General features: G+C 36.1%; 2 protein-coding genes across 3 annotated transcripts in view; one reads left to right on the top strand and one right to left on the bottom strand.

Annotated features, from left to right (window-relative positions):
* The window catches only part of LOC101891492 (adenosine deaminase AGSA), a 35,225-nt gene that overhangs the window by 4,957 nt on the left and 15,093 nt on the right, over window positions 1-15,175 (bottom strand). The window contains exon 2 of the mRNA XM_005190720.4: window positions 822-1,817. Within this exon, the coding sequence (XP_005190777.2) occupies window positions 822-1,646 (825 nt within the window). The 5' untranslated portion in view covers window positions 1,647-1,817. The remainder of the gene's footprint in view (window positions 1-821; window positions 1,818-15,175) is intronic.
* LOC109614083 (uncharacterized) lies at window positions 10,277-13,868 on the top strand. Of its 2 annotated transcripts, XM_059119804.1 has the most exons (3): window positions 10,277-10,293; window positions 10,727-12,298; window positions 12,453-13,868. In XM_059119804.1, the coding sequence occupies exons 2-3, from the start codon at window positions 12,286-12,288 to the stop codon at window positions 13,685-13,687; spliced, it is 1,248 nt and encodes a 415-aa protein (XP_058975787.1). In that variant the 5' UTR covers window positions 10,277-10,293; window positions 10,727-12,285; the 3' UTR covers window positions 13,688-13,868. The 2 variants fall into 2 exon arrangements, with proteins under 2 accessions (XP_058975787.1, XP_019894919.2); XM_020039360.2 differs by lacking the exon at window positions 10,277-10,293 and having other exon boundaries at window positions 10,650-12,298.

The raw sequence follows: 15,175 nt of genomic DNA, 5'->3' as shown, positions 1-15,175 counted from the left end.
TTCCTAAAATTGCAAAATGTAGAATACTTTATGTATGTATGCTGTTCGGTTTCAGCTTGAAAGGCATGTTGCCTTTTCCACGGTTTTCTAGCGATTGCTTGAAGTGTTAAGAGATTGGGACCAACAGGTAACAACTATACATTCAGGAGAATGACGTGAAAGCATTAAAATTAAATATTTCAAGAACTATTCTTCTGCGTTTTCAATTTAATAATCCAAATTCCAAAACTGTATATTTTTGAAATTAAAATAATTTATTGAAAATTAATTATTATGTTTACATTTTGGACACATAACTCTGACACTTGTATTACGTACAAAAACAAATTTGTTTGTGGTTGTTGTTCGAATTGTTGTACAACAACCCTTGCTGTTACCTGTATTTTTCTACCATGGGATAGGTATTTCCTCTTTCGAAACAATCGCTCTGTTCCAGAACTGCAAGAATGCAAACAATTTTGTTACTACGTCAACCGATTTAATATCGAAATAAATTGGATTCTGGAAATTGGTTTCACACCGGCTACAGAAACTGGATAATGTAGTTTCTGTAGCCGGTGTGAAACCATTGCCAACCCGTCTTGGTCCGGACTTTGGAGTGTACGCGCTCTCTACGTTATAGGGAGGTTGCCCTCTCGGTCGGCAGGGGAGGGTGTGAGAGGCGTGGGACCGAACATTATAAACAAAAGAGAGCAAATGTGAAACTTTCGAATACCAAGCCTCAACAAAGATCAAAAGTACGACCTAGCGATTGGGCTTGTCCCACCCTGCTGCTTCCGAATTGTACAGCGACCACATTCATTTTAGCTACAAACACTTACCGATGGCAACGTTGAACGGAATTCCAGATATTGGACACCATCTGCATAAAACTCCTCCAGGGCGTTGTAATAGTAATCAGCCCAAACGGGTGCATAGAACAATAGACCATCTAAGAGTCCAAAAATGCTCATAAATCGTTCCCACGCCTCGTTGTTGTCCTGGAATTTCACAATAGGATACATTGTCAGGTGGTCTCTTAGATACTGGTCCACGGAGTCGGTTCCATTGACTTCGCGAAGTTTGGACATTAGATCCCAAGTGCAATCGACACTCATGTCAGCCCTCTCCGGCTTGACCTTAGCAAAGCGCAATCCGACTATGGTTTTCGCTCCGCTATCAGAGCAAACCCAAAGGTTGTCACGGTACGTGAGTTTCACGAGGAAATCGGTACTGCAAAGGGCGGTGTCGTGCGCGTGCAGCACTCCTCCCTTCGGCATTTTCGACATTATCTTAAAGAGCGGAGACTCCCTGATGTCATCCAAGACTTTGAAAAAATGTTGCGATGGTGTGAACAGACGAGGAACGATCATGCCGTCCTCATACTCCTTGGTCTTAACGGCCATTATAATTTGATTGGCCTCCAACTCTTGCTGTGTCAGTTCTATATCGGCCCCAAACGACTTGGACTCTTCATAGCGGAAAAATATGTCGCGAAGTGAGTTGTAAGCCTCCGGAGAGGGTCTCTTCGATACGCGAGTCTCTGGTTGTTGGATCATGTGCGAACTTCTCATGTACGGCACCGACACGAGCCGCTGATGGGCGGCGGAAAAGTGCCAGCAGGCCACAAACAGGACACCGAGTGTCCATACGCTGTCGATTATCATTTTCGGTGTTGGTGGTGTTGCTCTGTTTCTGTTTTCGTTTCCTCTACTCCGATCACGTTGTTGAACATACGACCGCTACGATAGCTTAACGGGAACTGCTTCTCTCCGGCAATTTCGCTGGTCTGTCAAACCACAATTGGCGTTGCCTTCTCTGCCTCTTGAGCGCTTTATCTGCAAAAGATTTCGAACGTTCATATTTCGGATTATGTTTTCGTTGTGAGTTATTATTGTTAGTGTCGTGCAAAATCGGCAGTACTCGAAAATCATTATCGCTACTTAATGACATGGTCGTAGAAATATTCGTTCGTCTGTCCGTCCGAGGGTGTCGGCGTTGAATGGAATGGTTCTTATCTCATTTCTTGTTTCTCACGCATAGAATGCAACAACAGCCGGTATTGTCCGACGGGGTGAGGCTCTGGGTAGGATACAGATTTTACGACAACAGCTTGATTGGATCAATTTTGGTGGTTGTTAATGAACGACCACGGCATCCTCTCAATGCAGAATATGCACACACGCATAAGTAAGATTTACTCGGTAACTTCTCAGTCAGAAGAGTGACTCACTGAAATGAAGATATGACAAAAGGAAGGCAGTGGACGAGCAAAAGCGGAGTCTTCCTTGTAAATGCCAACATTTAGTAAATAACATTGTTTAGTGAGCGAATTAGTTTTTTTTTTACTATTTTTTCATTGCGATCCTAATGTGCATTGTATATGTTTGCGTAGTTTTTATTTGAGATGACATAACTTCGATCAAATCGAATGAGGATTTTTTTGTGGAACATTTCTTCATTCTAACTTGATTGTCTCAATGTACTTTCCTCCTTTGTTCCCAAGGTACAACAAGAGGATCTAATGCGGTACGGTTCCAAAAGACAAAAAAACGTTATTCCACATTTATCTAACGATTGTCAATTCATTCTGAAAGGAATGACACTTTACGTTCACTTTCGTCATACAAAGCTGCCCATTGGTTTCGATTTCGATGTTAAATCTTCGCTTATTAGTTACATCGAAAATTTCATAAAGCATACCCCTCCCCCCCTTGATCGTAAAAGGGGGTTCTTAAAATTATCCTAAAGTAGTATACAGTCCATTAGCAGCAGCCTCCATACAAATGGGATCACTGTGCAGGGGTCAAATCGCAATTTTATTAGCCAAATGTAAAGAGAGAATAGTACTTTATTTAAAAAACAAAATAGTTTCTTGGTAGCTTCGGAATGGGAGATAAGTCAATGAAACACCTCATTCATTATGCCCCTATCAGGGAATATTACGTTTGCAATTCTCGAAAGTTCAATTTTGGAACTATATTCACTTGATCATAATAAGATTCTAAAACTCTAACTTCCGAACGGGTTGAAGTAGGTAGGCCAAATTTCACTCAAATATATTTTAAGTCCGTTGTTTTAGTCACAATTTTAAACTGAATTTACCCTGAATTGGCAATTTGTGTTCCCAGCATGTAGGAAACATCTTTGCAGAGAACTGTACATATTGCTGCAAGTTTTGGTATAGACCCCTTATAACTATCCATCCAGATATTCCTTCCAAACGGTGGATACCGAACTTAGCTATTCTTTTACTCGTTCGAATATAAAACCGAACAGTAACAAAAATGTCAAGGTTTGGAATTGGAAAATTTGAAATGAAAAGTGTTCCTTAATTTCTAATGGCTGACGTAATCCAATTGTCTTTGCGTATTTGCCCATTTAATACGATTTCATGCAACTTTTATGGCGCATTAAAGGCGGAAATAAATTAAAGGACTTTTTCTGGCAAGAATTAAATGAAACCAAATTCACCTACACCCCTTTTTTGTTATATGAAAATCGTCCATATATTCCCACCTCAAGTTAATCATATTTTCCCGATTCTTTACGGAGAATCGAAGGATTGTATTTGATGCACCCTACACCCCCCCTGAACTTATTTATTTTGCCAACAGTCATTGTAATTAAATCGAAGTTGAATCTTTAATGTGACTCACAAGGTGCATCCCAGTCGGTTTTACCGATTTGGAATTGTTTGGCCGTTAAGTAATGAATGGCGTTCAAAGAGAGCAACTAAACACAGGAGAGTAATAGCTTATCAAAAGAAACATTGAGTGCTGATTGAGATATTTGTTGTATTCGGACATACATATGCATATGTATGTATGTGGGTAGGTGCGACTATTCATACGAATAAATATAATTGGCATGCGAAACGTTTGACAAGCGCCCTGTTGAAAATGATGGAAAGATAATTTTTTGTTATAAAGATATTTTTAAACTGGACAATAAACATTTTTCCAAGTTTGGAAAACTACAATTGCATTTTCGTATACCACGGATGAACTCGTGACCCCATTATTAGGTCCGCTGATACCTACATTTACTGTCAACATTATTGGAATTTGTCTGACTACGGCAATAGATACCAATTCCCGATCGCACAGGAGTTGAATTCAGGTCTTAGTCAACACAGAGTTAAAATATTGTCACCAGGTGAAAATAGCTCTGTTGTGATGATATCATACCATTCGGCATTTTGTTATATAATTGTGTTTGTTATATTAACATGCCTCTGTCATCAGCTGTTATTCTAGAGAGTATAGCCACAAACCATTTTCTCAGGATGCACTGTGGCTAGTCAAATTTAGAAGATCAAATTTGCAACACATCTTTGGATGTAAGGACATTTGCAAAAAAAAACCGATTAAAGTGTGTTCAGGGCCTTAAATGATTGACATTGACGTAAACTAAACGTAACCAAAATTGCTTTTTATTTGCACACATTTTTATGCCAATGACACTAAAATCGCCTAAATACCGAATGTTTAAAAGTACCGATCTCTGGCGTCAATAGAAAATCGAGGACTATATGATTGATATTCAGCCACAAGATTTACTACCTATTAAAGGTAAAACAACTCAGTTAAAAGATGTGGCTTAAATCGTCGAAATAACGAATATTGGGAAGTACCGTATTACGAACCTGACCTGACTACTTACAACCTATACATGTGTGCAAAATTTTAATCTATATCTATCACAAATCGTTCGAAAAAGGGCGACTACAACACACAGTCGGTCATCCCTACATCGGTATAGAAGTCTACGCTGATCGAGAAAATATATACTTAGTAAGGTATAGCGTGATTGTGGAAAAAATGGGCCTATAATATAACGGTTCAAAGTTAATAAAAAGAGTGGAAAGTTTTGTATATCATTTGCCACAAAAAAGAGCTAAACCAAAGTAAAAACAAAAAAGTGAAATGACAGATAAATCTGTCTCAGAAACAAAAAAAGTAGGTCTGTATTGGCGACTTTAATGTACATATGTTGGTATGTTTATTGAAAGTGTTTCAATGTGACACAATGACTTCCCTGGTTTATTTGTATGTGTTCAAAGAAAGTCGTGAAATATCCGATATTTATACCCTCAGCCATTTGGCTACAAGGTATATATCATTTGATACGGTCAAAACGTGCCCAGTCGAAATAATGGTTTTAGACCCTAGGTCTCTTTGGACCAAATCCGTTTCAGAACAATTTGGAGTCGATCTACCGATGTCCGTCCGTCCGTCTGTCTGGCTGGTGCCACGATAACTCTCGAAGGGAGTATCCGGTTGGATCAAACTTGGTACATCGTAATATTTTTGTCAAACTTAGATCGAGTTCGGAGATGGGCAATATCGGTCCACTTCTTCTGGTACCTCCCACACAATTGGTCGAATTTTCAAAAATATATTTTTTGCCCAGAAAGAGAAACGATAATCCGATTTTGCTCCAACTTTGCAAATCCTAATATTTGCGTCTGTGTTAGGCCTGGTGTGAAAATGGACAATATCGATTCACTTCTTCTGCTACCTCCCCCACAAAGGGTCAAAATTTTGAATAATTACAACTCTCATCAAATGTGATGTAAGAGTCCGATTGTCTTCAACTTTCACACATCCCCATGTTTATATTAACCCAAGGTCTGGTGTTAAGATGGAATATATCGGTCCACTCCTTCTGGTACCTCCTCCTCAAAGGGTCAAATTTTTAAATAATTACACCTCTTATAAAATGTGATGTAAGAGTCCGATTGTCTTCAAATTTCACACATCCCAATATGTATATTAACCCAAGGTCTGGTGTTAAGATGGAATATATCGGTCAACTCCTTCTGGTACCTCCACCACAAATAGTCGTAATTTTCAAAAAAAAAAAAAAAAAAAAAAAAAAAAAAAAAAAATATATATATATATATATATATATATATATATATATATATATATATATATATATATATATATATATATATATATATATATATATATATATATATATATATATATAAAATGTGATGTAAGAGTCCGATTGTCCTCAAATTTCACATATCCCAATATTTATATTAACCCAAGGTCTGGTGTTAAGATGGAATATATCGGTCCACTCCTACTGCTACCTCCAAACAATATATATTCTTTGCACAGAGAGAGAAACGATAATCCGATTTTGCTCCAACTTTGCAAATCCTAGTATTTGCGTCAGTGCTAGGTGCGAAAATGGACAAAATCGGTCCTATTCATCAAGTACATCCCCCACAAAGGATCCACAAATTTTATCCAAATATCCATGAAGCTCATAAAAAGCGAAATTAACATTCGATTCCATTCAAGACTTGGTACATCTCAATATCTCCATCAACACAAGATCTGTTATAAAGAGGGTCGAGATCGGACCGTTTCTTTTGCTACCAACACAAAACGCTCATAGAAAGCGAAATAAGCATTCAACACTCTTCAAATTTCGCACACACAAAGATTTTTTCCAATACAATATCTGTTTTGCAGATAATATAAATCTGCCAACCCCATATGTTACTTCACCCACAAAGAGTCACAATTTCCAATACTTATATCTTCATAACTAGCGAAACAAGTCGGCGATTCTTTACAACTTGCTGTATCTAAATATTTCTCCCAACCAGAAACCTGAGATTAATATTGGATTTATGATTTCGCATAAAATTGGATATAAATGTTCGATTTTCTTGCAATTTTGCCTATACCAGTATTTTTATCTGTATTAGATAAAGAATGAAAATGGAATACTTCCGTCGACTATATTTGATACCTCATATTAACATTTTCTCAAAATTATCACATATCTCGCAAAAAGTTAAGGATGTAACCAATATAGTCCAAACCTAGCACGTCACATTTTTGTACCATATTTATATAGGTCTGATACGAAATAAACAATATTGGCCCATTCCTTCGGAACCTACTCAATAGAGGCTCAACAATTTGAATAATCATAACAGAAGTCAAAATATATTTAAATAATCGAACATTGGCTGAGGGTATTCATCTGTCGGAAAAGCTGACTGAAATTTTTTAACTTGTTTTTTTTTTTTTAATTGCAAAATATGTGTCATAGGTCCCCTTGATAGCTCCTTTTAATATATATGCCCACTTTGATTATTCAAGAATACTATGCAAACCTATTGTTTTAAACCCACGTCTTTTTTGACGAAATCCTTTTCAAACATATTGTGTGTTTGCAGGATGTACCAATAAAATGCATGATATTTCTTTTTATCGTGCCCCGTGAGAACCATTGCATTTTATAATTGTTTTACAATTGGCCGCTGTTAAAGAAGGGACTAGGTTATATAATTGCAAAAGGGAGAGTTTTCCATAAAAACGCAATCAGCATATATATCACAAAAAGTTCGCGCTTCCCCATTAAACAAAAATGTTGTCGTGATCAGGATCACAATTATGCCCCAACTATATTCGTCAACTTTCAAGCAACGAAAAAATGCAATGATACTTACGGAACATTCAAGGTCCATATATATGCATATATTGAACTTAGCAAAAAAAACTACATGTGATATGGTAAAGTGCCACAAACATTTACGGGATAGACCTAAAACAAAGTTGTTTCTCTTTTAACATTATGTGCTATATTTATACTTAATATAAATATCGTCAAAATTGACAAATAATAAATTCGCTGCTATGTCAAGGCGAAGCATTTTTCGCTCTAATAACAACCCGCCCTACCTTGTAGGTGATTGTATCAGGGCTGTTCGGAAAACACCATTCCAATAGCAGATAACATTATTTGCAATCAAGATTATTTAACAAAACAAAATATATACTTTCTGACAGTTTACGCTAATGATAGCTGTAGTTACCTGCTAATAATTCACTGATAAGTTCAGATTTATTTTTCAGAATTGGTTATCGGTATTTAGATTCATATTGTATAAGTATAGTGGCGATGACGACTAAATGATTTATGGCCTTACCAGACTCGTTCCACCATTTTTTTTAGATTATTACCAGGACCCATGATTGACCCATTGCCATGTAGCGCAACGAAAGGCTGTCATTGTGAATGAACAACACTATATGGAAAAAGAATACAGGTAGATGCATCAACGCTTGCGATCGTTGATGAGTCATGGTAGAATAATTCAGGTAACAGCAAATGTTGTTGTACAACAAAAGTAACAACAACCACAAATAATTTTTTTTTAATTTCAATACTGTTTATTTTCGGAATTTGCATTATTTAATTTAAAAGAATTTTTTCTCTTTTTGCCCTTATTCTGACGAAACATATACACCTTTTGTATATGCGCGTTTATTGTTTTCAATAAAAATATACTAATTTAAAATTATTTCAATTTTGATTGAAAAATAAATGCAAATTTTCGACGTAAATGGGTAAAAACTTGTACAATTTTGCGATAAAATTGTGTTGTCCCAATATTTTAGATTCAATCTTGCGGTATAACCCCGAAATGTCATTCTTGTTTCGCGCGTTTTTCCCAAATAAGAATTTTGTAAAAAAATAAAATAAAAATAAACAAAGTCAACTGTTGCACATTTAAGTCTATTTGACCCTATAAAACTTCAGCACAGAGTTGCGTTCTTCTAGTTTCTTTGAAGTTGAACAACCGTTTTTATTGAGCCATGCGTATAACTATTTTTGTTCTTATACGATCTATATCAAGATTATGCCATGTTTACGTTAGGTCCATGGTAGAACAAAAAAGGTAAGGTAGACCTACCAGCTGATTACAATTTATTTTCTGAGTGTGACCGACTTCTGCCAATTTTGTACGTGTATTTATTGTTTTGGAAAATAAAAACAAAATATTTTCAAAATCAATGAAGTGAAAGATTGAATATTTAGGATCATATTTTTAAGAGAACATCCAAGCATTTCATTCAAAGTCCGCGCTAATTGACTCATTTTAAAAGTGAACAAAACAATATCAAATACATGAAAACAATTTGTTTTATATTAATCTGAATAAATCTGACAGGAAACGGACGAAGCTGTCCTACCTCCTTATTGTACCGTGATTAGAACTATCTGCAGGTTTAACCTACTTCAAGTGGATTTATTTGAAGTATATCTGATGGATGGGTTGTTAGCCCATTTTTATGTAAACTTACTGTTCCATTCTAAAGACAACTCCTGTCACCGTTTGCTATCTAAACCCAATATTCTCAATAATAAATATTATTTTTTTGCTAAGGTCTGATTCCGCCACCGACCTTATTTAAATGGTCTGGATTTATCTGTTATTTGGCATCATATTCCAATTTTCACCACCACCCAATCTTAAAAAAAAATGTCGTTCACAATTTTAAGGCAGTGAACGATTTGCTCCCATGAGAAGAGAGAATTCGATGCCGGGCATTTTGCCACCACACGCATCGTTTGAACACAGCTCAAAGAACAAAGTTACCCCGCTCCAAATGAAGGAGGTGGTGGACCCGTGTATAAAAATAGCAACACAAAAGGGGATGGAAGAGTACAGCATCCATATGGTCATGTCTTTATTCCAACCCTCGCCATCATGTACAATAGGCCGTTTCGTTTCAGCAGTGAAGATTAGCACTTAGAATGGGATGGCCACTTGAAGACAGATCGAATTTAAACAAACTAAACTGTTGAAGGTTTTAGAGAAATGTCAATGTTTATTTTCCAATTTCATAAGCATTGTGTTGTAGTCGTCGGAAAACTTAAAAATATATGTGTGTGTGTGCTTACGTTTTTGTTCACCACGTGTGTTGTATCCATGTATTTCAATGAAATTGGAGAAAAACGTGTCACGTATGAAAAATCAAGTCTTTGAATAGAAAACAATAACTCATTTTACCAAAAACAGAGTGTCGTTCACATTTGCGAGCTGTTACCTAAAATTCGACCCATCGTATACAAAAATTCAACTTACCCACCATGTTAAAATGTTTGGTACGCCCGTATCACCCAAATACGCCATGTCCATATCTTACAAATAAAAACTTTGTAAAAATTGATAATTTTTAAATTCATTCAATTAATTTTACCATGACACAAAAAGAGAAATTATTCAATTGTCAATGTTGAAATTGTTTAATTTTGAAATTCGGTACGCTCAACGTCAAATAAATACATGTGTTTTACTTGTGTGGTGAAAAACGTCGACCGAATACGTCGAATTTCAGGTAACAGGTAATAAAAGTATTACAAAATGTTGTTCGATAACACAAATGTCCGGTAAGACCCGATTTCAGCCTAAAAGTAAATCTGCCCAATTGGGTGAACATCAGTTCATATATACATGACATTTAAAGCCCTCACCCATGGTAGAAATACCAGGTAGCATGGTACAATGATATCAAGGTAGGGCAGAACCACCATATGATTTTAATTTTTTTTATTTTCTTGGCTTAATATGTCATCTTTATTTGTTTATGTATGTGTTTTCTTTGCAATAACAAAAAAATTGTTCAGAAAGCATTCAAATTCGGATGTTTTCAAAAGGTTTATTTCAACGTATGCATCGACAAAATCTAGAGTTTTTGTAGCGAAATAATCCTTTAGACATATATAGTACATGATTTTGAAAAGAAGTGTTGACCTTTCATTCAGTTTTCGCGGTTTTAAATTATTTATTTAAAATCAATGCAACAAGTTGTTTGGTTTTTTATTGTTTTGATAGTAATTTTGACATTACAAGCCAAACAGGTAGACCTCTATACTTGCAATTTTTTCAAAGTTGATCTACCTTCTCTTCATTGTACCATGCCAGGTAGCAACATAGGCGAAAATTACAACAAAGCAACTTTTTTGGAAACTTGATATGTCAAAGTTGTAGTCAGGGCGAATTGATTTGAAGTACAAAATTTGGGGCAAATTATTTTTCCAATCAAAATATTGAATTAAAAATTTTCAAAATTGTTGTTTTTTCTGTTACAAAAGCAAATGTTCAAAACTTCCAACATCGATTGAAAGTAATGCTGAAGCCGCTGCATCTTGGTTTGATTATAGCACGTTCAATACAACATTTTTGAAAATCACAGAGACTGGAAATGGAGTGATCGTAGTCTCCAGCGCGCCAACGAAGGACATTTGCGATAATAGATGTCCAATCGTTGTTATCTCTTCATCATCCTTACACAGCATGCAGTCTTGGTAACGTTGGCAACGTTGATTTCATATTCAACAGCGATAATGTTCTTTACAAGAAAATATCCGGAAAATTATTTTTGATGCTTTTAAAATTAGGTTTTGTGGTGGTTCTGGGGTGTACCCTTTTTTCTTTTGTCAGCTTTCTCGCTGTAGTGACATGCTACCTAAAAGGTACTTTAGGGTATATTTACTCCTCAGGCTTACTTAAGATTTGGATCAAAGATTGCAGAAGATACAGGGGGCTGAGTCTACTGTGAGTCCACGCATATTATTTGCTCAGCTATGAAATGTATAGCAGACAGGTAGTATTTTATGTATAGATAACTTTAATACATTCGAACAATTTGAAATAAAAAAATTATCTCAATATTTAATCACACCCCAAAAATTGCCAATGTTTTGTTCCCCAAACCAATCCAATATGCTTTAGAATCATTCACCTTTCACTGTTGAAGCCCTATAGTGTATAACATAGTTGAAAATCCGTACAAATAAGATGATGAAATCCCATGTATCGGTTTATTTCCTATATGAAATTGATTCCCTGTTTCACTTATTTCAAATATACACGAATTTTAGATCTCCATATTACCTATGCCTACCATATGTTGAATATACACTTTTTCCCTCATACTCTATAAAAACGTAAAATCTCGATTTTCTATCAATAGCATTGTTAAAGTTTGAAATCATGCAACAATTTTCTTATGTGTAAATGAAGGCGAATTCAAATTACAACAATTTTTTGACATATCAAATTGATACCAGCTGGCCTGAAAGGGTTACCTTGTAATTCTACCATGCCCTCACCATTAATTCGAGAAATTCATTCCCCGGAATTTGGTGAAATTGTTTCAGATTTAAATATGGCTCCCACATACATATTTTCTTCCAATTTGTCTGTCAAATTTTGACAAGTTTGAACCAAAACCAAAAATTCAAAACTGCAACAAATGATGACATGAGCGATACGTCCTTTTGTACTCCTCAATTCCTTTTCCTCCCAAAACAATTAAAAATAGAACAACGCACTGTTCGTGCAGCGGGTAAAGACACGAGACACAAGTGAACAACGACTTCGTTACACCAACTGCGCTAAGCATGATTTCAAAAGAAGAGTTGCACTCCTGCTGATCGGGTGGTTTTGATTTTTCCTTCGAATCAAAAAAAAGAGAAGAAATGCAAGTTGTGGGTAAGAGCTAAAAGTCAAACTACAAATTGAAAAAAAAAAATGCATTCAAAGGAAAATTGTCTTCCATACTAAGCACAGCATTATTTAGGTTTCGCTTCTCAAAGGACCTGCATTGAGTTTTCTAATTGCATTTCTTACTTCTTTTTCCCTTTAGATGCAAGCAAACTAGCAAACAACAAACTCCCCTTTTCGGATGTAAAGCCTCACATATTCGATATAACATATGACTGCCTCAGGAGAATACTCGAACATTTGGAATTATCGTGTCAGTTTTCGGCTCTGCAAACAGACCCGCTCTTCGGACATATCATATTGGACGATATTTGGCATCCTTATCGTAAAACCTTTTTTGACCTCTCCCAAGATACTTGTCTTTCGGAGAGGTCACCACAGTTCCAATGCGATTTCCTCTGCGTGGTTTTAAGTAGATTTCCGAGAATCACCCGAATACCCATTAATGTTTTCACAGCCTGCGAGAAACAAATGAAAGGAAAAACCTTTGAAAATGTAACTGAATTAGGTCTGTGCAATTCGAAGAGCTTCGCAACAGATGTTCTATGTTTTGAGGTATTCCGCACATTCCCCGGTTTAATCGGCTTAGACGTTACCAACGTTGCCATTGACATGCGCAATTGCAGTGTGCACGACCACCTCGAAAGGGTCTCGCTTGTCGCTTCCAATATTATTCTCAGCAAGGTCCAAACCAACCACCTATCAACGCAATCTTTATTTTCGAAAAATCTTAGAAGCCTCGACTTTAGACCTAGGCCGTCGTGTACGCTGCCCATTCATTTTGTTGCATCCTATTCTGACCTGAAAGAATTAACCCTTTACACCCACTGTATCCGAGATACGCAGAGTTTGAATAGAATCCTCAATCTGGTTGCCCTGCAAACATTTACTTTATATTCCTACGACAATTACTACTTCTCTACGACGGATCATCGCATATTTGAAAATATTTTGGACCGACGCACTCAAGGGCACCAGAAGAAGTGCACTTGGGCTCTTGAAATAAACGGAATACCGGAGAAGCTCTTCTTTCTGAAGACCGCAATCCTACAGGTGAAAATCCTGCATTGGTCGGTAAGCAAAATATTCCATAAGAAGAGAGATGGTTCAGTGGAATGGGGTTCGGATGTCCAGGACACAACGCAAGCCTTCCACAAGTTCGTCGTGAACAATGCCGCATTAAAAACTCTAGTTGTAAGCAACAATATTATGCATTGTCGGGCCATATCGGGCGATCCCGATTGTGAAGATAACCTGCAATTGAGGAGGCAACGTAAAGGATACGAAAGAGTTCAAATCGTATCCACACCCACAAAGCCAAGTGACTGTGGCCAAACATCTGATGGATATGTCACGTTTATATTCAGTACAATTTAGTTGAATTCAATTCCGAAGATACGCAGCCAAATAGATAGAAAACTGTACCATAATATACATCTACATTTAAATTCCAAAGATATATAGTTAAATAGATAGAATATTGTACCATAATATACAATTATATTTAAATTTACAAATAAATAATTTCACTGTCCAAAATGTTGCAGTTTAAAACCGTAAATTCTCAGTGTTAGGCTCATTGAAAATTATACAAGATGATCGCATGCTAACATACGATATACAATTATTGTCACCCAATTTCATTGAAAACATACATCAAAGTTTTCAAATTGAGATTCAAAGACAGTCAAATCGCAATAGAACTAAGTTCATTGTCAAATTCATATTTATTGGTCTTGAAAATTATTAATTTCGGTCTGCTGGGGTTTTCAGTCCCAATTGGTTGTTTCTGCAAAGACATCCAAAGTAGACCATACCTATTCAATCATTTCATTGAAAACGTCCATTGTTCATTGAAAATGTGTCTAAATCAGAAAAATGCCGAACGTTGGCAGGCGCCGTTATATGGTATATGATTCATTATACGGTCCTAAAAGTACGTTTACATATAAAATCTCTACCAGGGTTAATCCTGATACTTGGCCAATCACAATCATTTGAAATATAGAAAACCTGCATTAAATTTATTGCGATTGTGCTAGAGTGAATTCCACAGATCGGCAGAGTTTTATTTTTTCAGATTTGACTCCGTTGTGAGGAATAATTATTTGTCGTAACATTTCATTGACAACAACCAAAATAAAAAATGAAAATTTTCTACGAAAATTCCCTGCGATAAAGGAGTACATTTTGGATTTGTATTCACTGGATTTTCTGAATCTAGCACCAAGGTAGAAGAACACAGGTCATTTTAATGCTTTCATATCATTCCACTGTAGGTCCGAATCTCTTCCAACAATCGCCTAAATTACCTAATGTGAAGTCGCTGTTCCTGAACCGCGAAAAAAGTTTCCGCCCATCGCCGATGGCGGAATTTTTCTATTATTGGGCAAACAATATGTTCCCAGTGCCCTGTAGTGATTTTTTTATCAAAAACGTGTATACCTATTGCATATCAAGAAATGGGTTTAAATCACAAAACGTCATATCGAATTTGACACTTTCTTACAATAGAGACAAATCAGGGGCCAAATCACCGCATTCGTCATCGAGTTCTGTTTCGTATAGAGAAACATTTCGATCGCTGTAAATTTTTGAATCACAGCATTCGATCGCAATTTATTTTGTCTACTACTTTTTTTACATTGCTGTAAACATATGGTAATAAGCATGGTACAATAAAGAGAAGGTAGGTCAACTTTGAAAAAATTGCAAGTACAGAGGTCTACCTGTTTGGCTTGTAATGTCAGAATTGTAATGTCAGAATTGAATAAATAATTGAAACCCGCGTTAACTGAATGAAAGGTCAACACTTCTTTTCAAAATCATGTACTATATATCTCTAAAGGATTATTTCGCTACAAA

The sequence above is a fragment of the Musca domestica genome, unplaced genomic scaffold (assembly GCF_030504385.1).
Source record: "Musca domestica strain aabys unplaced genomic scaffold, Musca_domestica.polishedcontigs.V.1.1 15, whole genome shotgun sequence".
In the NCBI taxonomy this organism is placed as follows: Eukaryota; Metazoa; Arthropoda; class Insecta; order Diptera; family Muscidae; genus Musca; species Musca domestica.
Note: the sequence above shows the minus strand (reverse complement) of the source record. Positions and strands in the feature narration are given on the sequence as shown.